This window comes from Hermetia illucens, chromosome 2 (assembly GCF_905115235.1).
Source record: "Hermetia illucens chromosome 2, iHerIll2.2.curated.20191125, whole genome shotgun sequence".
Taxonomy (NCBI): domain Eukaryota; kingdom Metazoa; phylum Arthropoda; class Insecta; order Diptera; family Stratiomyidae; genus Hermetia; species Hermetia illucens.
The window spans coordinates 63,046,186-63,071,425 of NC_051850.1; the positions used below are offsets into that span (position 1 = coordinate 63,046,186).

A 25,240-nucleotide genomic window follows, 5' to 3' on the forward strand; every position below is an offset into this window, starting at 1 on the left:
CTGACACAATTTTAGATTGTAAAGCTGAGATGATCAGATGTGAACTGATCTTTGTTATTCCTGCGAAAGAACTGACATATTCTTGCGGAAGAACTCAGATTATTGTGTTGGATGCTCTGAATTGCTATTCCATTGGCGGACATCTTGACCGAACACATTTTCAACACTAAGCAATACAACCCTATCTACCCGATAACTGATTTGCATCAATTTTGTGTAAATTCGAAGAAGACAAGTGAAAAATACGAATTATGTTAATGTTTTTATTCTCCCATTTGCTTTGGTGATATTTTTCACACATGATACATTATTTCAAGTTGTATAATATGAATGAATAATTATGTCGCTTAGCATTTAAATAAAATATAATCACTATAAAACTTAAGCCTATGTTCTGAAGATCATACATTAAGCACATACTGATCCTATGCGTAATCTTCTCTCATAATCATCATACAAATGCGTAACAAAAATATAAGAAGAATTTTTTGGTTAGAGGAATTGGGCATATAAAGAAGCAACATCTGCTACGCATGGATATAGAAGAACTGAAAGTCTGTAAAGAATAGAGATCCACGATTTCGAACATGTTTCATTTTTCAGGGAGGAAGTCAGCTGATTTTCTATTAATAATAACTAAATTGTGAGCATCCGGAATAGTAGTGAATGAAAATCCATCTCTTTCACAGCTTTTCCCACTTAGATCACAAACAAGTCGCTCTTGCAAATATATGTAACTGATGTCAACAACTGTCAATAAGCCATTAAGAGATACATCCTCTAATCTCCAACACACAAGCCGATGAAAGAGTAATCGCAGGAATCCTTCCTGCAAGTACTGTCAGTATTGGTTAAAGCAGAAGAATTTGTAGCATTAGAGCAATGCTATTTTGTTCCGTGCAATTTAACTCTGATTCTCTCAGAACTTCCAGTTCAAAAATATGCCCTTTAGGGGCGGTAGGGTTAATTCAAACAACAAATATGATGGACACTACCAAGAGAAAACAACACTAAGGATTCCGCTCAAAAGCGGTGTATAAAAATATTTGACTTAAAGCGCACGATCGATTTGGAAAATGTTTTTCAATTACATTCAAAATGTAGATAGAACATGGAAAACTCAGGAAAAATAATCATGATTTCGACTTTATGTATACATATTTGGATTTTTCACTTAATTTAACAACTACCCTCTTGGGTAATTCGAATACTAATTTCAAGGAGAACGAATTTTTGCCAATTGCTATGGCAAGGATGTACTTAAACAAATCCAAAAAACTCATGAGAGTCGGCTATAAAATGATCCCGATGATATTGGAGTGGATAGAAAAATGAAGGCATGTTTTAATATTGCTGAATCATATCAACATACGTTACTCAACTGAAGATGTCACTCTCAGTAAGGATTGAATTTGTTTCTATCACTTTTCTTATCGTTTGTAGAGTTCGAATTGGGCGAACGAAGTCTGGGATAATTTTTGGACCGATGAACTCCGGTAGTTTGTACCGGCGGTCCGAGGTTAGCAAGACCACCTAAGAGGTCAGTTAGTCCGCCTAAAGCGCTAAGACTGGACAGAGCGTTCAACGCACCGGGCTTTGTAAGTAACTGAGCCAATGGAATAGCTGACATTAAGGGGTTAGTAGTAGCAGAGTTGTTACTACTATTATTATTGGAAGATGACGGTGTTGATCCTGACAAATTGGTTGATGTCGATTGAGTTCCGTTGGATGTGTTATTGGCTTCTTGAAGGTTGGCCTTCTGGAGTTCAACACTGCGGGATAGAAGAAAAAGGACGGAATTGTTAGGTTGTTGGTGGTGTCGGGATTTCTAGGATCGTTTTTTTTAAATATATATTATTTGATTAATAGGATTTCCATGGCTGAAAGTTTCCCTGTTATTTTCATAAGCCTTCGCTTTATATGAATGAAAATCGTTATTATATGGGTCAACCTTTATGAATGTTGAACGTACAATTTTCTGACTATTGGCACCTTTTATGTGAATACGTACTACATATGAAAGAAGTCACTTGCAAAGCAGACAAATTATAAATTTCAGTTGTTTAAGAACGGGAAGAAACTGCAAGAAATCAAAAACTTTCATTCATTCAAGGTCGTGCTTTCCGCTTAAAATTCTGATTATTGCAAACTTGCGGAGAAATATTTACATTCATCTAAAACTTATATCCTATACAGTATTTAGATTATATTCCGCACGAAATCTCGAAAACAAATCCTGCAGTTGCCTTGAATCAAAAACACATTTAATACAAAAAGTCAAAACAGAATTTTTTGCCTGCATTATAAGAGAAGAAGGATCTGAATCTTGCTGCAAGTAGAAATTCGCTACACAAACGTTCCACAGCCAGATTTTTATACGTTCCCCATTCAGTCAGTTGGTTGGTTGTTAATAAAGAAGTTTGTATGGAAATAATTGGCATAAAAAGTAAAATGTTCCACAGAAAATGAAATCAAACTTAGATGAAATGTTTCTGTATAAAGAAGGAGTCCAGAAATTTATTCAAGATCAATTATCACATAAAGATAAATCGCAGTCGTAGGAAACGACAACTGTGTACCAAAAAAATTGTACTTACCTCATGTTGATTAAATATTGAGCAAGAGCAACTGAATCTGGATTTCCTGTAATTGTGATTGTACGATCGGTGTTGCCACCCTCCCTTTCCTCACAATTCGATATCCGAATCATGGCGCCAGAAATTTGTCGGATTTCTGCAATTTTAGTACCACCCTTACCAATAATACACCCAATAAGATCATTGGGCACCGTCATTTCATGTTGTTGCTGATTGCGATTTGCATTATTCGTACGTAATTGTGATCCAGCCAATGCTGCCAGAGCTGAAAATAGATACATTTGATAATTAACATGGCAACGTTCAGCATTAAATCATATTTTGCTCAAAACAGCTATTGACCAAACACCGCCACCACATAACTTTCTTAGCGTAAATTACAAATATTCGTTACTTTTATTACATCATATATTATTTATAGATCTTCTCATGGGTGCGCTGCAGTGAAAATCTTATTCATAAAATGCACACAAAACAGAAAATGTTTCGGTCAACTACAAAAAAATCGTGGATTTCGGAAAAACTTCTTGAAAAATTTACCAAAATGTCTTTTTTGTCCTTTTTTGTATTCGTGTATGAATCGATGTGTTATCTGTTCAAATCTGTTTTACATGCATGAATTTCGAAAATAATAGGAAATACTACTCCTCCTTCTTTTTCTTCAGCCTTTATCCCGTTCACAAGCGGGGTCGGCTCGTCGTGATCGGTTTCGCCATTTGGCTCTATCGAATGCCTGATCTGAGTGCAATCTCGAGGCTTTTAAATCCCCATACAGCGTATCAAGCCACCATTGTTTCGACCTACCTTTTGGTCGTTTACCATCGACTTCGATGTTCAGACCAATCTTGGCAAGTGAATGCTCGTTTGCACGAACTGCGTGACCATGCCATCGAAGACGCCTCTCGCAATTTTTCCCCAATCGCGCACCCCATAACGATCGCGGATATCCTCATTTCGAATGTGATCAAAACATGTCACGCCACTAGTCCAACGCATCTTCATCTCCATTACCGCAAGACGCCGTTCATTGTCTTTTATAGTCGGCCAAAGCTCAGAACCATAGAGGGCGACAGGACGGACGACATTGCGATCAATTTTAGATTTGAGACGTTCGTTGATACGTCGATCACAAAGAACACCAGTTGTGGAACGCCACTTCATCTGCTGACAGTGATTATGCCTATTTCAAGGGGATCGGTCATCAAAAATTCAATTTTGTTTAGATTCAATCTGAGACCGTGTTGCATGGGGCGATCATTCCATTTTTGGACAAGTTGCTCGAGATCATTTTTGCAATTAGATACTAGGAAAACATCATCTGTATAAAGCAGCGTGTACGGGCTGGACGATGGATGTCCCGTGTGACGGTGTCCATAACAAGAACAAAGAGGCCTAATGAGAGGGCACTTCCTTGATGAACACCAACAAGGAATCACACCAACAAGGAAGCGCCCTCTCACCACTCCTCCTTCAACAAGGATATTATCCTTAAGCGAATTAACAACTAATAAACGCAAGATAATGACCAAAGAGTAGTATAGATGGATTGGTGCTCTCGGTGAAACACAAAACCTGAGAAATGACTGCTGAAACTATATCAACAGCGCTACTATCACACCCTCTCTGCACCTTTCTTTCTAGAAAAAAACTCCAGAGGGAGAAGGATGAAGGCGAGTCACCCTAAAAACGGGACAAGCTACATCAACTGGTCCAAGTCACAAAAGAAGTCTCGGATTGAACCCGACGACGGACCCGGCAACGAAAACGGACGAACGAATTTTGCATTTTCTCGTGAAACGTGCGCTCTCTATACAAAACAGCAGCTGCCAGCCAATAGCTTGTCCCAACATAAAGCTGACGCGCGTGCGAGGCAATTTTCGAAATATGAGTCTAATTGAAGTTCACGCTCTTAGAGAGACTCCAGAATCGAACAAGAATACGTTCTACGAACCAGTAGAGCAAAACCTCGAAGCCGTATTCAGGCGTTATGGGAGCCCATAATTTACATAAAAGCACCAATAACAACGGGCTGCAGATTATGCAACTACCATGCCACACGAAATGGTTCTTGGAAGTACCTGCTTTGCGCGGAAAGAGTTCTACAAAAAAACGTCTCTACAGCCGGTACCACTTTCAACCAAATTGATCACATTTTAATCGAACGTCGCCACCTCTCACCCTTGATGAACGTCAGAACATATATTCAATCACTATCTCGTTGGCATGATGCTCCGGGCTCAAATAACAACACCACCTAGAATTCCTCTCTGACAATCAGTAATTCCTATAAGGGGGAAACCCCGCAATAACCGCAGCTAACAGGAGTCCTGGAGATCAAGCATCGACAAATGATCTTCACAAACACCTGAAGAACATTATCATTAATATGGTCACGAACATGATAATACTAAAAAAAATCAGAACGGCTGGTTCGACGATGAATGCTGCATACCCGGCAATGCAACAGCCTCAAAAAACCCGGACAGGCGCATGAGAACTTCGTCGAGCGGAGAAGCGACTTCAAAAAAAGGCCTATGAACTCGAAGAGTATAGAAGCAACCGCACCAGACGCGCAAGTTTTATCAAAAAGTCAGCAGGATGATGATGAAGCGACGAACTACACCAAGCAGTTCATCAACTTAGACTCAAGGTTTAGGACAGTGGATCAATGCCTTTTGACTGGCAAAGAGGCATTATCTGTCCCATACACAAAAATGAGAATATCACGCAGTACAGGAATTATAAATGTATCATGTTACTGAGTAATAATAATAATAATAATCGTTGGCGCAACAATCCATATTGGATCAAGGCCTTGAAGTGTGTTAGAGCACTTCATTCAAGAGTACCATCTATAAAATATTCTCCGCTATATTGCTAAGCTGGATAGCACCACACGTCCAGAACAAAGTTGGCCCATACCAAAGAGGCTTCACTCCGGACAAATCAGCAACAGATCAGATTTTTTCTCTGCGACAAGCGATGGAAAAACTGTTGGAATATGACCATTAGTTGCATCATCTCTCCATCGACTTAAAGGCCGCCTATGATAGCATAGCCAGGGTAAAACTGTACACAGCCAAGGGAGAATTCGCTATCCCGACTAAATTGATAAGACTGACCATGAACAATATGCGAGCCCAAATAAAGGCAGCATCATCACTCTTGAAACCATTCACCTAGTCCTAACTACTGGCGTAATATCAATAGCATAGGAAGTTTTAAAGTACGTTGATTAAAAAAAGGGCAAAAACACGTAAAATGAGTGATATCGACAAAGGAGAAATAATCACGGTATTTCATAAAAAATATAGCACACAACAAATAACAGTCGTTGTGGCCTTTGGTCAGTCCTCTGTAGCTATTTTTCTAAAGGATTCCGGGCCACTGGATCTACTGCTCCGAAACGGTGTTCTAGAAGGCCGAGAAAGACTACATCAGCCGAAGACAGACTGGTGCGCTGATTCTGCCCGCGGGATCGGTTTAAAAGCTCATCGCACATTAAAAAAAGAGCTCAAAGATGCCATTGGGACAGAAATTGATGCATCAACGGTTCGTCGGGAGCTCAGAGAGAGCGGATTTCATAGCCAATGTCCCGCAAAGAATACTTTTTTGAATAGCAGAATACGGAAGCAACGCTATTTAAGGACCACGAAAATTGGACCCTGGAATAATAGCAAACTGTAATATTCTCCGATGAATACCAATTTAATATTTTTGGGTCGGATGGTATCCATCACGAATGGAGATCAGGTGAGCGATACAGTGGGAAGTGTCTTCAGACCACTGTACGCTAGCCGGTGAGCAGGATGATTTGGGGATGCATTTCGTTTTATGGTGTGAAAGGACTTTCATTAATTTATGGAAGAGTCAATGGTGCAGCCTACAAACGAATCTTGGAGGAGCAACTGATACCTTGAATTGAAAAGCAATATCAGTATTCAAGTGTGGCCATCTTTCAAGATGATTCTGCGCCCTGTCACAGGTTCCACATTGTAAGTAATAATTTTTTTTATTTTCTCTAGCTGTTTTATAAGAAATATTGAAGGTTTTCCAATTATTTGGCCTTTTTTGCTTTGGAAGTGCGCAACTTTCTGGCCATGCTTAATTTAATCCTCTTAAGAACGTGGAATGATGAAGTTGACCTGCAGATTCTCCAGAATCTTATCAATGTCAACGATGATTAGAACCGTAATTAAGGCAAAGGGAGGTGCCACGAAATACTAATTAAACATTTATGAGTTTACTGTGTAGTTATTCAGCAAACAAAAAAAAAATTATTGTGATACGACGAATTTTGTGATTGATACAAAACATAAACCGAATTTACCTCTTTTCGTAAAGTAGACCAATTTTGGGTGAAAGTCCCTCCTGAAAATTTTACATAGGTTCTTTTTTCCCAAACAACTATTTTTAGTGCAAAATATCAATACAAAAAACCCGCATATTTTTATTTTTTTTATCAACTCGATATTTATTCTCAAAAATCAGATTTTTCTACTAATCGGATTTTTTTGCTCAGCACTCTACATGGCCAGCACTAAAAGCGAAAGAAACAAAGGCAGCAAAAAGCACTGGTCAACTGAAAACAAAACATACAAGAATACAACTTTGAGACCGTTGATAGTTTCTCCTATCTAGAATCGAAAATTTCAACCGATAACAAATATGACGACGAAATCCGTCCAAATTGGTAGACCTTTGCGCCGGGATGCATGGAGTTCCTTACTAAGGCAGGCCTAGACGGGATATTGGTGGTTGCGCCGTGGAAGGTGTTGAAAAACAAGATGAACAGATCACCAATCATTAATCGATGGGTCTTAAATCACGCTAAAAATAAAAAACTACAAGATATCAGTAGGACTCCACCCAAGCCTAGAGAATTCCTTAGTTTTCATGATTACACCAGAAAGGACACACAGAGGGGACTTAAACACTTCTGAGAACTTCGAATAAAATTGCTCCGAACGGGAATAGCAAACCCTGGCTTCGAGTAATATTGAGCCAGGAGCAGCATGCACTTCGATTCATCGTTTTATAGAATAATTTCTAGTGAAAAAAATTAACTATTCAAACAATGTAATGTGTACTGTCTATGCTCCTGTGATTACTCACCTTGTCGCGATAGGGGGCAAACTTGGGAATATCAATTATGCGACCATTTAGGAGGAAAACTGAAAACTTCGCTGTAATCAGACACCAAACCAAAATGTTTTCCGACCCGTGCTGATAAGTGAATGGCACCGAGAGTAAAGAACGTCGTGGATGGAGACCTGGGATACCGAACGACCTCCAGTGTGGACAATCTTGCATCTAAGCATCAATCTTGTATGGCCACGTGGACCGCAAATTACCGCTTGGCTGTGTCTCTTGCGGTGAATTGCATGGGATTCTGGGAGGAAATGATGCTGTTTCTTTTAAAATTACACACATGATGCCGGAAATAGCGAAGTCCATTCCCACGTTTATTCCTAACTACTACATTGGATGTCGTCTCCCTTTTGGCAGAAATAGAAGAAAAACACGCCATGACGTTAGCCACGCCTCCATTGGGAACACGACGAGAGGTGGACAAACAACTGTTGAATTGCTATCAAAGGTTGAACTTTTGAGTACGGGAAGAAATTACGCCAAGCATTTTGGACTTTGTTTTATTCGGGGAATCGGGGAAATATCGATGTCCAAAAAATTCAATTGGCTTCAAATCTGCAACGACTTCGAATTTTCGGACTAAAATAAGAGCTGTCAGTAGTCGTGACATAAGAACTCTAAAACCTACAAGATCACTCCCATTCCCAGTGGATTAACAAAAGATCAAATTCAAAACCGCAAAAAAAATCACTAAGGGACTGGTAACCGGTACCCTCTTTTAAGTGTGTACAGATCTCAAGGCAATGGAGGAGTTCTCCGGAATAGTTTATACAAACTTTCATCATAGTGCAAACGTGATTATTTTGAAATGTGATTACGACGGTTCAATTGAGAGAAAAATATATTTATGAAGAATTAAATGAATAAAGAGTCTGCCGTTTTTAAATAGGATATATAATAATTCTTTTTCTTTAGCTTTTGTATTGTTCAATAGCGTTCGATCATTTCGATCTATTGCAGCATGTTCCTCGGTCATACGCCTGTCTGGGTGGACTTGGGGGACACTCAAATCACCATCTAGCGTACCAAATAATCGTTGTTTGGATTGATCTTTTGGTTGCTTCAATGCTAATGCTAATCTTAACTAGTAGCGAATTACTTTACCATAGTATCAACGACGCCATCGTCACAATTTTTCCATGATCGATGCAGCCCCATATCCATGGCGGATGTCCTCGTTACAAATGTGATCATAGCCTTTTACGCAATGCAACAATTTCGTCTCCACTAAGGCGGGGCGCCGTATATTGTATATTGTTTAATTGTCCCCCACTACTCTGAACCATATAATACGACAGGGCGCATGACGTTGTGATAGATTTTGAATTTGAGACGTTTATTGATGCCTCGATCACAAAAAACAGCAGCCGTGAAATACCACTTAATTCAAGTTTTACTTATGCGTGAAACAATAACGCAATTCGTGGTTGGCTAATAGCGTTGATGCAGGATATTTAATTCATGCAGTGCTCAGCAGGTCGGTAACAACCGACGTTAATAGTGCCTCTTTCAACAGGGTCGATCGACATAAAATGTTTTATTCAGATGCAATCGGAGACCGTTCTGCGAGGGGTCATCATTCCACTTTTGGACAAATTGTATAATAAGCTATGCTATGAGACGCTAGGACAACATCATCATAAAGCAGTGTGTAGGGTGTTAAACAGTGTCCATGCCAGAATAAAAATAAGATAATTGGTATCACTCTCTACCATTTGAATTGCCTCTATACTGCTCTCTATATGATATCATATAGAGAGATAGAATACTAATGTATAGGGATTACAATCGTTTCTGAAATGCAGGTTAGTTAAAGTACAGTTGTGTTATATGAAGGGAATGCCCATAGGATGACAACTACTGCGTTGGGACCTTATAAAAGACGAACTACTATCTTACTAAACAGAACAAGAAATTACGCCCGGGGAGATCCTGATGACATTATGGGAAAATTCAGTGCTTGTCCAGAAACAAAATATGGCTTCTTTCCAAAAGAGAAACTTGGAGTGATCGCCAAAATCTTACAAGAAACCCTAACAAACTAACCTCATAGCATGTACCAGAATAAGAAACTAGGACGAGCATTGTGCACTTTTTGCCACTAGAAATACCACAGATAAAGCATCCGGGTTAAAACAACATATATGTAGATACTAAACCTATCCAATCATGGTAAAACCCGCGCTTAACTATAGAGTTTTAAAATGATAACAGAAATTGAACAGAGAAAAGCGGCAAAGGATTTACCCTAGCTTCAAGGACTCTCCTACCTGTACATTACGAGTGCCATAAAAAAATACACCTCTACCCTGAAGACACTGTTGGAAATGTTATACTTGAATCTCATAATAAGGAGAGAGGCGAGGCTTGCAGGAATAGTATGAGAACACCCGCACAGAAATCCTGCTCCGGAAATAGTCAGGAATCTAATGTTGTCAAAGTTCTACTAGGATTCAAAAATCAAGTAATCAATAACTGTGAATGAGACACTAGATAGCCCTCCGAACCATGGAAAAGATCTGAAGCACGACACGTTTTAACCCTTAGGTAAACATACCACTGTATTTCAAGCAGAATTGTGTGAGATAAATATTTATATTAGAAAGAATCTAAATAGGAAATACAAATTCTCTGAAATCCATATTCTAATAGTCAGACAGCATTAAAAACTATTGAACCCACCTCAACCCAGGCTTAAACTAGTACGTAAATGCCAGCAGAACATGTACACCAGATAGCTGAAAACGAGATAACGTTTAAGTCGATAGCGGACAAACCCGTGTTGATGGCAATGAAAGACCAAATGAACTTACAAGAAAGATATCCCTGCACATAAAATTAGCTAATCCGCAGTTGTGAAAACCATTCGTTAGGAAATTAAACAATTATTCCATTAATTGAAGACATAGCCCACCGCTGGCTTAAGGCGTAGCACATTCATACTATAGGATGGGCGGTGAAGCAATGCAACCAAAATGGTCTAATAACCAGTTACTGTCCCCCTACTTACTGCAAACGACACTGGATGCAGAGCATGTAGACACTGCAATACAGGCAACATCCCGCACCATATTAGATTCCCCTGTACTCACGCTTCAGAAATATATTTCCTGTGCAGTAAAAACATTGAAAACTGGTTCAAACAATTGTACGTAATGGAACACTGAGCGAGTAGGACAACACTATTCACGTAAGCGACCGTTCGTGCAATAAGCCAACAGGCTGCAATAGAATTCAATCCTAGACAAAAATCCTCACACGTCCAACCAACTGATAAATGATATTTTTGCCTGCCCAGTGAATGACCACCTTACAAATTAATAATAATAATCGTTGTCGCAACAATGCATATTGGATCAGGGCCTTGAAGTGTGTTAGAGCACTTCAATCAAGACCGTAACGGTACACTACAGAATACTGTAGGAGGCAATGTGGTCTACATTGCGCTCGCCCGAGATTATTACCCTGATTTCACTAAGGTACTCATCCATAGCTGAGTCGACTGGTGTCCGACATCCTGTCACGATAACAAATCCCTCCTTCCCACCAGTGAGATTTGAAGCGCGGCCTTCTGCTACGGCAGGCGAACGCTCTAACCACTTGAGCCATGATTGATTGATTAAAAATTAAGCTTCTTTTTTATGTCGAATTAGTAGATTTGTGGTATCTGCTCTATTGACATATCCGTTGAGAAAATTTTTTTAAGTAAAAATCGAGCTCGGAAAAAACGGTGAAAAGCTTTGGAGACTGATTGTTTCGCTTAGTAACCTTACTGGAAGAGCAATCTGTGTCAAAAATTATAACCTCATGCCTAACTTATATAACGTCACTTTCCAGAATTTATTGTGGTTATAGTTTAAGAATGGAAATTATTTTTCAAAAACTGTCAATTGTTTGTTAGATGCCGTATCGAAATGATTCCCACCTTCACTGAAAATAAAACAGAGAGTCCACGGCTGCAATTTAAGAATCCCTGATCCTGGAATGCAAACATTGAATGTTGATCTAGCGAAGCAGGTAGAGGTTGCACAAGCGCCAACACAATTGAATTGATGAAGCACAACTACTCAAGAATATAGGGGTATCATGCTTCATACTTTTGTGAAAATGACGCATCTTAATTCATTAAACAAGTATCATAGTCCACCGCAGCGTATTGAACTGGATTCTATCCACAGCCAAGCGTTCGCGAAACCACTCAGGGATTTCTTCGCTTTGTAGGCTTAGAATCGTCCATCCCCATATAAGAGACCAAAAAACTTCCTAATTGCTAAGAACAACAGTTTCCGAGGAATACACGAGGACTGGCAAGATTATTGTCTTGTACACAGAAGCCCCGACCCTATGATGAGACGGTTCCAGCGAAGCAATTTGTGTAAACTGTAGCAAGTTATGTTGACTGTCAACAACTGCACACGAATTTCGTCATTATTGTTGCTACAGGTTGTGATTTTCCATCCTAGATGGGAAAAATTTCTATTTCAAAATTCTAAACTCCTATCTGTTCACTCTCTTTAGGATTATAAAGCATCCACTCAGTTTGCAATACAAACAGTGATGACCAAGCGGGATACGGACCCCAGGCAATAAAAGCGATAGGTTGAGAATCGACCAATTCGGCCATCGCACCAAATTGCCGAGTACTTTCCTTCTGTAGTGCCTACGACGAATTTCGTCCACTCGTTTGCAAATACCAATTTTCATGCACCAACAACCAAAGAACAATGTAAGTTTCATAATGTTTTTCATTTCAGATATAGCCGACATTTGTAAGCCGCTCCTCGATTCTGAAGTCAATGTGATTCATAGGTCGAAATCAGTGTACGAATGCAAATTGAAGGACCCATTAAAGAAATAAAATAGCCCAAAAATAATAAATTTCCTTTTTTCTACCATACGTCAATGAATTTTAACGAACATGTTTAACTCTTACCTGTTGGGTTGAGTCCTCCAGTATTAGTTGGAGCTATTCCAGCTAAACCAAGAGCCGCCAAACTCGCTAACGGATTTTTCGCCACCTGTAAATTATTTCAAAAACATTAAGTAAAATGTAAGAGCCACCAAATTTCATGACATTTCTCTTTCTGGCTAGCAAAATGGAATTGGTATAGGGGGTTAGTTGAGAGCAACGGGAATACCATCGTAGAGTGCCTGGCACGATGTGCCTCAATGTTTCACTTAATCATTTTGGGTGCTGCCCATAAGACATAGTTTTGGCCGGCCTTATTCAAGAAATCGTTCGCTTCTAGTCTAATGCCATTCGTTTCCTAGTGAACAACGAACTAGTTGTTCTTCGAGGAGAGAAATATGGATTGTTTGCCAGAAGAGAATATCTAGTACAATGAAGATGAAATGTTGCGGATCAAAAATCTAGCTGAAGTTAATCTGCGTCGATCGCGTCACGATTCGGATGAATAAATTTTTATTATCCACTTAGCGATAGGAGAGTGTGAACGTCAATTTTATCATGCTTTTGTTCATCGTGACCTGACCATTAGCAGATTCTAGCACAACCTACAATGTGACCACACCGATGACGATATTTGCAAAAAGAAAACTGCAAGTATTAAACAACACGTTCATTTCAATACACAAAATACGGGATACAATATCAAGGCCAGGGTAACGAAACGGGACTTTTGTTTTACTTATAAAATCGTTCATTCTGTTACTGATGACTGAAAATTAAAATGTAGAAAAAGCGGGTTAAAAAGCACAAATCATAGTCAAACTAACAATTTTGCGGAGAATATAGTAGCATGGATATTATACATATATACAAGACCAGGTGATCAATCCTGAGACAGGTTATCATAACTAGGAAACTGAATGCTATTTCGTTCATGTAAGAAATATCAAATCAATCTAAGGAAAATCAGGGGTTTTCACGACAATCAAGTGACTTGGGTGGTGAAAGGGTACCAAAAATCAAAACAAACCAAATACCCAAATGAGGGGGACAAATTATGAGCCAAGGGCAGCACCAATCAAAACGATTAACTCACATCAGACAATTGTTGAAGATGATGTGGGGGCATAGCTGCAGGCAGATGGGCCCCTTTTAATAATGGATCCGCTAAACCTGAGATGCCTGCATGAAGACCACCGGCCAGTGCTAATGGAAACATTGTACAGGTCTATTTTCGGACGAGAAAAAAATAATTAAAATAGGCAGAGAAACAGTAAATAAAAAGCATTGTGGGAACTTTCAAGTCTCTATTTTATGTTCATTGCCTTTTGGGATGTTATGTAGTAAAATACACAGCCATTGGTCAAAGTTTTGCAATAGGCTACGAAAGATGTAAAACCAAAAAATTAAAATAACGATCCGCTACTGCTAAAGTAATGCAAGAGACAGTGAACATTACTGGTGTTCGTTCAGTTCGGGTAGTTCGTCTTTAAACGGGGGATTTTCTCATGCAGTTGGTTAGTGTTACATAGAAATTTCGGAAGACCTACCTCCTGTGCCGGAACAGCGTAATTTCCTTGGATTGTATAAGCTTGGCCGTTTGCTAAAATCACTGGTCCGCTTACTGGTGGTTTCGGTCGATATGGAATAGTTCCGCCTTTCGGTGGTGACTGGAATAACAGAAAGTTTAGAATTTACTTTACGCCATTGCAGACTTTCAATCAGTCTGACTTATCTCTAATGATAACAGCAACTCACCTCTAACATTACACAACAAATATGATATATGCACTGAGTAATTTGCTCTGCTGAACCGCTTAAAGTTACTGCTCTTTCTGTAGAATTTGGCAACATCTCGCTAGCCACTTGGATGGAACATCCTGTTGTACTGCGAATTTCCTTAATTTTTGATCCACCCTTCCCTGAAACACAATATGAATAGGATGTCTTCATTATTGCAACTGGTATTTCTAAACATTTTACCTATCAGAGAACCACACTGACTTGCTGGCACTATGAGTCGAATTGGAATTTGTGTTTTTCCTCCCATTGACCCGCTATCATTGAACTGTGAACACCACTTAAAAGAAATAATTCGTGTAAGCTTTGAATTACATCGTAAAGTAAATGAAATACCTCTTCAAACTTTTTAGTGATTAAAGAAAACGCCGAGTATATAGCGCTGGTTGTACCGGATACAGTCACTATACGTTCGGGGCAAGATCCATCTGATATGTTTATTTTTGCTCCGGACTATGGTGGAAGAATATTTATTGAGTTTTCAATTACCTTCTAATCCATAAAGAAAACATACCTCCTCGCGGAAACGATTAACGATTTCTCCTTTCTTGCCGATAATGCTTCCCACTTCCTGTAAGTAAGATAATTTTTTAACGTATATTTACAAATAGACCAACAAGAGATTGCAATATCTGAATGATAACTACGAGGGGGACCTAAATAAAGATGGAATTCGTCTATTAAAACCTTTTTTTTCTTCTTATTCTTCCAAATACTCCTCGCTGGCACTAAGCCTTTCATTCAAACGCTTATCCGAATGTTTCAAGCACTTTTCAAATTTATTCGCTTTGAAACCTGGTAGCGCCGTCGCAATATCAATTTTGATGCTAGAAAATAGGAAGAAGTTCAAGTTAGCTAAATCTGGGGAGCATGACGAGTGGATCAAGATAATAATCTCGGTTGAGACATAAACATTGAGAGTCCTGTACGAAGAAGCGATGTCCATGCAGGAACCACTCATTAAAATTTTATAAAGTCGAATGATCTCGCACAACCTATTTAAAACCATTAAATAGAGTCCTTAGTTCACTGGCTCTCTGAAGATTTTAAAAATTCGGATCATTTTCTAACGCATCCTCCATTCCACCAGAGGCTTGAACGCGATAATCCCTTTAATTCCTGATAAAAAGTCTGAGCATACACTTTGCTGCTACTCTCTGCAGTGAGCAATATTTCGAATTAATCGATAGTCCGGCGTCGACCAGCATAATGACATTACATATTTTGGGAAGAACGATCGGAATAAACTTTTCTCCTTTTTGAGCCAATAAAACCATTTGCACACTTGAAGAGAATATTTGTCGGAAGCCTTTTACGCCGCATTTCTACCAGATAAAAAGAAAATTTCAAACGGAGCGTCGCAAGCGAGAATTAGTCATTTCTCCGCTTCTCGGAAAAATTACACGCGCCACTGCCGAGTGGCACCACGAAAGTATAACTTTGGACTAATGTGCGATCCACGACATAGCGATTCACAATGACAGATGAATTAAACCGACAAGCCTATCGTTCTAAGGCGTCGTTATGTAGGCTACGGAATCGTCCATTCTCATATAGGAAACCAAAAATTCTTCGGAGGATTCTTCTCTCGAACGCGGCCAAGAGTTCGCAATTCTTCTTGTTAAGAACCAAAGTCTCTGAAGAATACATGAGGACTGGCAAGATCATTTTCTTTTACAGTAAGAGCTTTGACCCTATGGTGCGACGTTTCGAGCGGAACAGTTTTTGTAAGCTGAAATAGGCTCTGTTGGCTGCCAACAACCGTGCGCGGATTTCATCATTGTAGCTGTTATCGGTTGTCATTTTCGACCCTAGATAGGAGAAATTATCAACGGTCTTAAAGTTTTATTCTCCTATCTTTATTCTTCCTGTTTGACCAGTGCGGTTTGATGTTGTTGGTTGGTTGGTTTTCGGTGCTGACGTTGCCACCACATACTTTGTTTTGCCTTCATTGATGTGCAGCCCAAAATCTCGCGCCGCCTCCTCGATCTGGATGAAGGCAGTTTGTACGTCTCGGGTGGTTCTTCCCATGTGACCATCATCCTTTTTCTAAATTGCTCCACCTTCTTTGACTTTTTCCAATAAAGTCCGTAATAACAGGCACCTAAAAGTATTAGGTTTGCCATACAACATCCGGCTCCAATTTTGTTCAATATGTTTTCTTCTCTAAAGCAATTGGCCAGACAGGGGCTGCATATTGTAAAACGCTCTCTTCAAATAAATAGGCTTTTGACAAAATCTGCACACGCATTCGTAACGAGAAACGGGTATATCACCTAATTTGAAGTAATTTGAGAAAAGTATTACCACAAGCGTCACCCTTCATCAAATTAACCGTACATATGATGTTATATCATCAACATCAAATAGTAATACTCAGCAGCCGACAGTAGCAAATATTTCTTCACTAGAGTGATTTACCCTGCATTTATGTATCTAACATTCATAGCGTAAAGTTTCCAGCACCAAGTAGATATTAATGAAGAATGAACCTTTTGCACAAGAAGAGAATAATTTCACATACAAAGAACAGGAAATCATGAATTTTGAAAACAAGCTTTACTTCGCTTAGGAGTTATATTTGTTTGGTACAATTAAGAGTTTGCCTATCAGGCACAAAATCGAAATCATTTTTCGACTTCAAATCCGAGCCAGCCGAAAGGACAATTTCTCAACTGATACTCGGCATCGGCACACGAGAAGTGTTTCGGCTAGTTGTACTAGGAAATGTTATGTAAACCCAAGCCGTACACCCATCAATCAGCTGACGACATTCGTTACCCAACCATAACATTACAAATCAATTATTTAAAGCCAAGAATCCCATCCCCATATTCATATGCACCCGAAATCATTTCCTAGTTCAAAGCCAACCCAATGCCATCCAAAAGAGCAATCATAACAATAGATTCGGAAGCGATACTAGGCATCGACATCGGCTGGCACTAGACAACTACCGTCGCTGCACGTACTATGAAGAGCCGTAATTTTAGGGGATGTTTTATAATGCGATATCACATTTAAAAACATTACCTATCATAAAAGAAATATTACCATCACTTTCGTATTGCCGTGATGTTAGGTAATGCGATGATCCTGAGTGATATTTGATATTACACTTTAAAGTAAAATTACTTTTGTGACATTACCTATATGTTATTATATAATTTCAAGTAACAGAACGTTATCCATGAATTCATTTCGTTACACGCATTTGTCGTACTGATAATGCCAGGTTTAGTCATTGGACCAATAACCATTTTTGTTTAAGCAAAGGCATGTCCAGATATTCGCGAGCGCTGATAATAGATACGGATACACGATTTCTCGATACCTTTACAGCCCTTATCTTCTTCTTTTTCTTCAGCCTCTGTCCCGTTCACAAGCGGGGTCGGCTCGTCGTGATCGGTCTCACCATTTGGCTCTATCGAATGCCTGATCTGGGTGCAATCTCGAGGCTTTTAAATCCCCATCCAGCGTATCAAGCCACCGTTGTTTCGACCGGCATCGACTTCGATGTTCAGAGCAATCTTGGTAAGTGAATTTTCGTTAGCACGAATTGCGTGACCATACCATCGAAGACGGCTCTCTCGATCAACCGTCTAACGATCGCGGATATCCTCATTTCGGATGCGATCAAGACTTACCACGCCACTCGTCCAATGCGACATCTTCGTCTCCATTGCCGCAAGAAGCTGTTCATTATCTTTTATAGTCGGCTAACACTCAGAACCATAAAGGAGGACAGGATGGACGACATTGTGATAAATATTAGATTTGTGACGTTCGTTGATACGTCGACCACAAAGAACACCAGTTGTGACACGCCACTTCATCCATCTTGCGTTAATGCGTGAAGCAATTTCATAACGCAGTTCTCCATTGGTTGATAGCATTGACCCGAGGTATTTAAATCGCACAGTTCTAGGCAGATCACTGCCGCTGACAGTGATTGTGCCTCTTCCATGGGGATCGGTCGTCAAAAATTCAGTTTTGTTTAGATTCAATTGGAGACCGTGTTGCATGAGGCGATCGTTCCATTTTTGGACAAGTTGCTCGAGATCATTTTTGCAATTAGATGCTAGGAAAATATGATCAGCATAAAGCAGCGTGTAGGGCGCTGGACGTTGGATGTCCCGTGTGACGGTGTCCATAAAAGGAACAAAAAAGAGTGGTGAGAGGGCGCTTCCTTGATGAACACCAACAGAAACACGAAGCGGTTTTGATACATCCGCCATACTTCGAACTTTACTTGTCGGATCGTGATAGAGCAATTGAACCCAGCGCACGAGTTCTTCTGGCACTAAGTGTTGTCGTAAAACATACCAGATGAGTTCGTGTGGCACACGGTCAAACGCTTTCTCTAGATCCAGAAAGGCAATGTAAAGAGGGCGATGCTTCTCCATGAGTAACCGCGCAGCGTGTATTGCGTCAGCACTTCCGCAGTTTTTGACAAATCCGGCTTGATTCACGGTTATTTCAACGATTTTGCGAATACGGTTGTCAAGAATGCGTTGAAAAATCTTCATGGTATGAGTAAATAACCGGATATGACGGTAATTTGAACATTCTGCTGGACTACCTTTCTTTTTCCATATTGGAACAGTGGTACTTTCTTGCCAGTCAGATGGTGTTCTTCCTTCCTGAATAACCCGATTAGAGAATTCACTGAACCAGTGTTGGCTCGCAGCTCTTCGATTTCCAGAGCTCAGATGCGATACTGTCGGTCCAGTGGCTTTCCCCGATTTAAATCGTTTTATTGCCTCCTCGACTTCAGTTTTACGTGAGCACCTGTCATGGAGACTTAATCCTACGGTCTTCTTAAGACACGGATTGATTTTGTGATTACAATCAGAGCCCCGCCGAAGCAAGCTACGACGGTACCAGCCTATACCAAGTGTATGGCTCAGCATTCATACTGGTGGATGCAAGACCTACTTAAATCTCTACCGAACTAAGGAGTATGGCACCCGTATTGAAACATAACACCACGCCGAGGCCCAAAGATCTCTTCTCGCTTGAGCACAACCACCATGAAACTCCCACTAGGGGGGCCAACCGCAAACAACCTAGCTGTACTCACATACAACGGGAGTTCACCCGAAGCATGAGTCCAGGGGCTATCCCGGTTCCCATGGTACCAGTATACCCTTGGTAAGGTTTCGTGACCAATTTGCCACTTCAGAAAAGTCCCCGTGCAGACTCGGGTCTGATCGCCCTAATTAGGCCTTTGGAGCATTCGCCTACTGCATAACGGCCGACAAGCCAATGCGATACAGCGTCTCCCGATGCCACCACTTGGTTTTGGTTCAGCCGACAGGGTATCCGCCCCGTCTTCCTCACCGCCACCTCTGAGCACCAATTGCATTGACAGATGGAACCGGTCCAAATGTCGGCAATGATTGTGGAAGATGAGCAAATTCTTCAGTTGAAATCTGCTCGAAGTATTCTCGCCATCTATGCGTTGCGGCTCGACGGTTGGTAAGCAAAGTACCGTTCTTGTCATTAAAGCAACAGAAGTGTTCGATATCCTATGTACGTTCGTTACGGCTTTTAGCAAATCGATACAGATCTCTCTCGCCATCCCGAGTGTCCAGCTCGGGTGACATCGACTACTTTCTTTGCTTCCCGGTGGGCATTCTTATAAATTTGCCAATTAGCCAGCGTTTTATTGTCGAAAAATTTGTGGTAGAGGCGATTCTTTTCACAGACCTTCATTTCAACATCATTATTCCAGAGCCAAGTATCTCGGTTGATCTACCGCTTACCCGGCTTGGTGACACCGAGGGTTGCAGAGACCGCTTTGTGGACCGTGTCTTTCATTTGGTTCCATGATTCTTCCACATTCGTAATGGTCGGTAATCGTGTGAGTGAGATCATTTCTTCTTTCTCATCACGGAATCGCCACCATTTAATACACCGCGGGCCAGTGCGATCCTCACGCTGTTTTATCGGTGGCTTATTTCGAAGGACGGCAATCAATGGCCGATGTTGAGGTGCGATGGTCCCATTGGAAACGGCTTTGCAATCAGTGACAATGGTAAAATGTCGGCATCTTATGAAAATATAGTCGATTTGCGTTTTACTGTTCCCACTATGAAATGTAGGAAGATGAGACAATCGTTTGATGAACCATGTATTCATAAGTACAATGTCATCGGTGTCCGCAAAATCGATTATACGCCCGCCATCTCATTGCGAGCTTCGAACCCCTTTCCCCGTCGTCAGCAGGCACATGACTAGCTTTTTCATCGAGAAGTTGCCAGAAGGCATCTTTCTCGGCATCAGGTCAACCTGTCTGTGGTGCGTACGCGGTGAAGAAATGAATAGTGCGATCAGCTGATATAATGGTGAGCTTCATCAGCCTATCAACAAATCGTTCGACTTCTTTAATGGCACCACGGAAACCCTCTGAAATGGCAATGCCAACACCATATTGAGCGTGAGCTACCAAAATAGAGAAGTGTATAGCCATTTTTACCGCGTTCGCGTTCAATGTCGCAGCTTTTGGCATCAGACCATCGGGTTTCTTACAAAGCGCAGATATCAATGCGCCTTTTCCGAAGGGCACTTGCGAGTTCCTCGGTCTTTCCAGTTAGGGTGCCAACATTTAGCGTTTAGACACGGATTTGTTTTGTTCGGACTAACTTGCTTACGTCGTGACGCCGTCCATGCGTCAAGAACCCTTGCCCATTTCTCGACAGGACCGAGACCCGTCCTGCCACGACGACTGAAGTGGACGCCCTAGCATTTCTCCGAGGCTTGTGACTCAATCCGATCATCATGTTTGTAACGACATTGTATGCATTTTCTTGGTCGGCCTATCGCGGGACCTGTCACCAAGAGAGATCAGGTAGGATTTAGCAAAGTGGAATAACTGCAACTATACTCTATTTATCTCTTTCAATGATCTTAGCATTTTATTTTTATTTTACAGAGGATAGTACAGAATACGTTACCCCAAACCCTCCTCGTTTACCTGGGCTTGGGACCAGCATACTATGATGACAGAATAAATAGATCACTGCTTCATCTAACGGAAAAGTTTCAGGAAATGGACTCAGCTGGTAAGGATCGCCGGATTGAGGCTCAAAGTGTTGTGTAGATCCAAACACGAACGCATGTCTGGAGGATCCCCAACAGGCAAAACATCACAATAAATGCCTAAAACTTTCATCAGTTCGATCAATTTAGGCTTTTGGGGGGCTCATTATCAAAATGTGGCTCGAAAAAACACAACAGCGAACGCAGAACTGTCCATACTGAAATCAAGACTAGCCTCCACAAACAAGAAATCGCACTAAAATAAAGTGCGCGAAATTTGCTTAGTCGCACACGAGAATTTACAAAAACAGTAACACTAAAAAGCCGGCACTCAAAATCTTATTTATGTAACATTATGTTCCGAAGCGTGTGGTTGTAACTAAATTAAAAACATAACGGTATTCCAATTTTATTATGTGCATTCGATGCCACTTTTTTAGCGCGAAACTTGCTTAGTCGCAGTACCGTTTTAAGCATCCTATCATTAAATTCTCCTCAATTCTCGGTGTTTTGTCAGTACTTCGGAAAAACTAATTTCTCAGGATTACTTGAGGCTAATAATTTCAATTGAAAAAATTGGAATATTATAATAGTAAGGCCAAAACGTAGCCTACATAAGTACGAAATCTACCGTCAAGGTATGGATAAAATCCGGCTCAATAGGTTACGGTGGGCGGGTCACTTAATCCGTATGGATGAGGATAATCCAGCCCGGAAAGTCTATAAGGGCAATATCTATGGCAGAAAAAGAAGACGAGGCAAACCCTGCCTGAGATGGAGCGATGGCGTAGGTCAGGACGCCAGACAGCTTTTAGAGATATCGAATTGGTGGACCTCGGCGCAAAACCGCGATGTCTGGAGCTCCTTATTAAGGCAGGCCTAGACCGAATACCGGTTGTTGCGCCGTTGATGATGATGATGAAGGCCAAACCTCCTAGAAGACAAATGCGACATTTTCACTTCAAGTTTGCAGGAAACATGAAGATACACCGCCGACAAACACTTTCAAGGAAGGAGCCACAAAAATAAGTTAATCGCGTCACAAATTGTTTCAAAACTGCAACTTTCACCTAGAAAGCGCGGACGAAAAGATCAAATGCAAAAAACCGGCAAAAAACCCCAGCATGCATCTTCACACAAAGCTGGCAGGACCCGAGGAAGTAGCTGCTATTGGCAGCATCTGTGTTCAAATGATCCCTCAAGACTAAGCCGTGCGCCGATTATGATGGGAGGAGTAAATTCTTATTACGGGAAACTGTAATTCTGCTTTATAACCAACAAAATGAAGGCAGAAAGATTTATTGGGATCTTCGATGATGTCCTAATTTGCTATTCAAAAGATAAAGGTAGGATAGAATTCATAATTCGAAGATGTTTGAGGCATTTTAGCAAGAGTTGTTTACGCAAATGGTCGGCAATATTTAGCAGCTACATTTCAAAATAAAAATAAAACTAGGTAGCTTCATGTTATATTTTATACTACCACTAACTTTTACCAATTTTCAAAAAATATGGTAATATACTATTATTAACTTAATTTGAACAGATATATGGTGAAAAAATGTTTACAACCCCCTTTCACATGCATGGGGACCTCCGCCTAAATCTCAACATAGGAGGATGTCGCTCACTGCATGTCTGGGGGTCCACAGGTCCCACCTTCGCACTAAATTTCGTGTCAATCGGTACAGCCGTTTCTGAGAAAAGTGCCTGTGACAGACAGACAGGCAGACCGACGGACAGACAGACATTGAACCGATTTTAATAAGGTTTTGTTTTACTTCAAATTGGTTTGCTTCAAATTGGATCATACATTTTAAGTGTTAGTATAATTTTTTATTAATTAACAACTTGTATATTTACTTAATCAATGCATTTCTGTGTTACTTCATACCAATAAAAAAAACTGTGTGCGGCTAAGCCAGTTTTGCGCACTGTACTTACAGCCAGGGACATCGTAAAGATTGATGGGCACATTTGAGGGGAAACTGATGCGAAAGCTTTTCGACGCTTCAGGTATGAAAGGCTTTGTGTATTTCTTTTATAAAGAGATTTGAGTGTTCATTTGTCCCATTAGTATGTGGCAGGTAATATATGCATATATTATGTGAGAATGTCCACTTTCAAGTGATATTGACATTCAAAGTCTTGAATTTGCACAGAAGCGACAGCTTTGACCTATTATAACTTTGTTAGTAATAGCGGGATTTTCACCAAATTTGGATCATTTATTTCGTTATTCTAGGAGGAACTTAAGGGGGGTTTTCCTGTCAATTATTAAAAATGATGTTAATGTACTATTATTAACTTTATTTGAACAGGTATCGGTATGGAGGGTATTTCGGAGCCTAGGCATCATAAAGTGGCAGCCTCTTGACTTTTTCGGATTTTTCGGTTAAGTAGTTTCTGAGAATGGGTCCGTTAAAGAAATGATCACTTTCAACCCTCCGCACTCCCCACCTCTCCAACAAATGTTAAAACTAGGATCGGCTTCGAAAAGTACTAACCGAATTCTTTAATTTGATACCCCACATGACTTGATGAAAAAAAATGTCCACCCTCCTTTTGCATGCATGGGGACCCCCCTTAAATTCGACCTAAAAGGACGTAACTCATTATATGCGTGAGTGTTCACAGCTTCCACCTTTCTGCCAAATTTGATGTCAATCGCTACAACCGTCTCCGAGAAAAATGCATGTGACGGACAGACAGACAGGCAGTAAACCGATTTTAATAAGGTTTTGTGTTTACATAGTGAGATGTTTAGTAGTGAGTTGAGTTAGGTACAAATATTGCACGAGTTAATGAAAGAATCACGAGCACCAAAACATGTTGAATTCGGCAAATTGAAACAGACTGGGTTAAGTAACTGGATTAGAATTCCAAAACGAATGATACAGAGGCTCAGATGAGAGAAATGAATTAACAACTCATTGCGGTTGTGTTTCTCTTGACAAACGCTAAACGTCATATTTTAAATAATATCAGATCATAATGTTGCCAACTATTGTATTCATATAAATTTATCGACCTACGAAATAATAGCTGATTCCGTGTGTTCCTTGGAGTTCTCAAGACGAACTCATCTTTTATAATAAATCACGGAAAATCTGTAAATTTTTATAACTTCCCCGAAAGCAGCTATAAGTTGACAACACTAGTTTCAAACGTTAACTTTGTTAAGGTAACTTTTCAAGGAAGATGTTAAACGGAAAATGTTGCTGTTAAAATTGAAAAATTGAAGCCTATCATCATGTGGGAACACACAGCTACTTTCTTGAGAACGCATCTGCATCTTAAGTTCACTTAAATGCAAATATGCGTCCAGCCGCAATACCCTCATTATATATCTTGAAATCACAATCGAGGTGGTATACACCACGGGGGAGGGAGTTTACTTATTATTATTATTGTAATTCACTTGTACAATATCGGAAAGGAAATTATGGTTCTTCTGAAAAAAGTGCCAGAAACAGGAAAAGTTCAAATCAGAAATATTCCAAACTAAAAAGAAATCCTCCGGTAATCATTAATTAGAAGAATTAGCCCCATAAAACATCCACTTTAGAAATGCTTTAAATTATATAGAATAACAGCATTCTACAAGTGCATGTTCATTTATGTGCTTCTGCCTATCCATTCGGACCTTCATAGCAGACCTCTATCTCTACGCAAGCAACGCATGAAAACTGACCACCAATGTCACTCAAAGCTTAAAAAGTTTCACTTCTGCCAAACA

General features: G+C 40.2%; 1 protein-coding gene across 5 annotated transcripts in view; it reads right to left on the reverse strand.

The window, feature by feature from the left end:
• Positions 1-25,240, reverse strand: part of LOC119647790 (poly(rC)-binding protein 3) — a 124,609-nt gene that overhangs the window by 9,127 nt on the left and 90,242 nt on the right. For 3 of the 5 annotated variants that reach the window (XM_038048983.1, XM_038048982.1, XM_038048984.1), the window contains exons 3-10: positions 14,972-15,028; positions 14,794-14,910; positions 14,641-14,737; positions 14,416-14,579; positions 14,208-14,327; positions 12,682-12,766; positions 2,598-2,862; positions 250-1,772 (exon numbers count right to left, since the gene is read on the reverse strand). In XM_038048983.1, the coding sequence (XP_037904911.1) occupies positions 1,397-1,772; positions 2,598-2,862; positions 12,682-12,766; positions 14,208-14,327; positions 14,416-14,579; positions 14,641-14,737; positions 14,794-14,910; positions 14,972-15,028 (1,281 nt within the window). In that variant the 3' untranslated portion in view covers positions 250-1,396. Of the gene's footprint in view, positions 1-249; positions 1,773-2,597; positions 2,863-12,681; positions 12,767-13,753; positions 13,886-14,207; positions 14,328-14,415; positions 14,580-14,640; positions 14,738-14,793; positions 14,911-14,971; positions 15,029-25,240 lie in introns of those variants that run through there. The other 2 variants (XM_038048986.1, XM_038048985.1) reach the window with 2 other exon arrangements.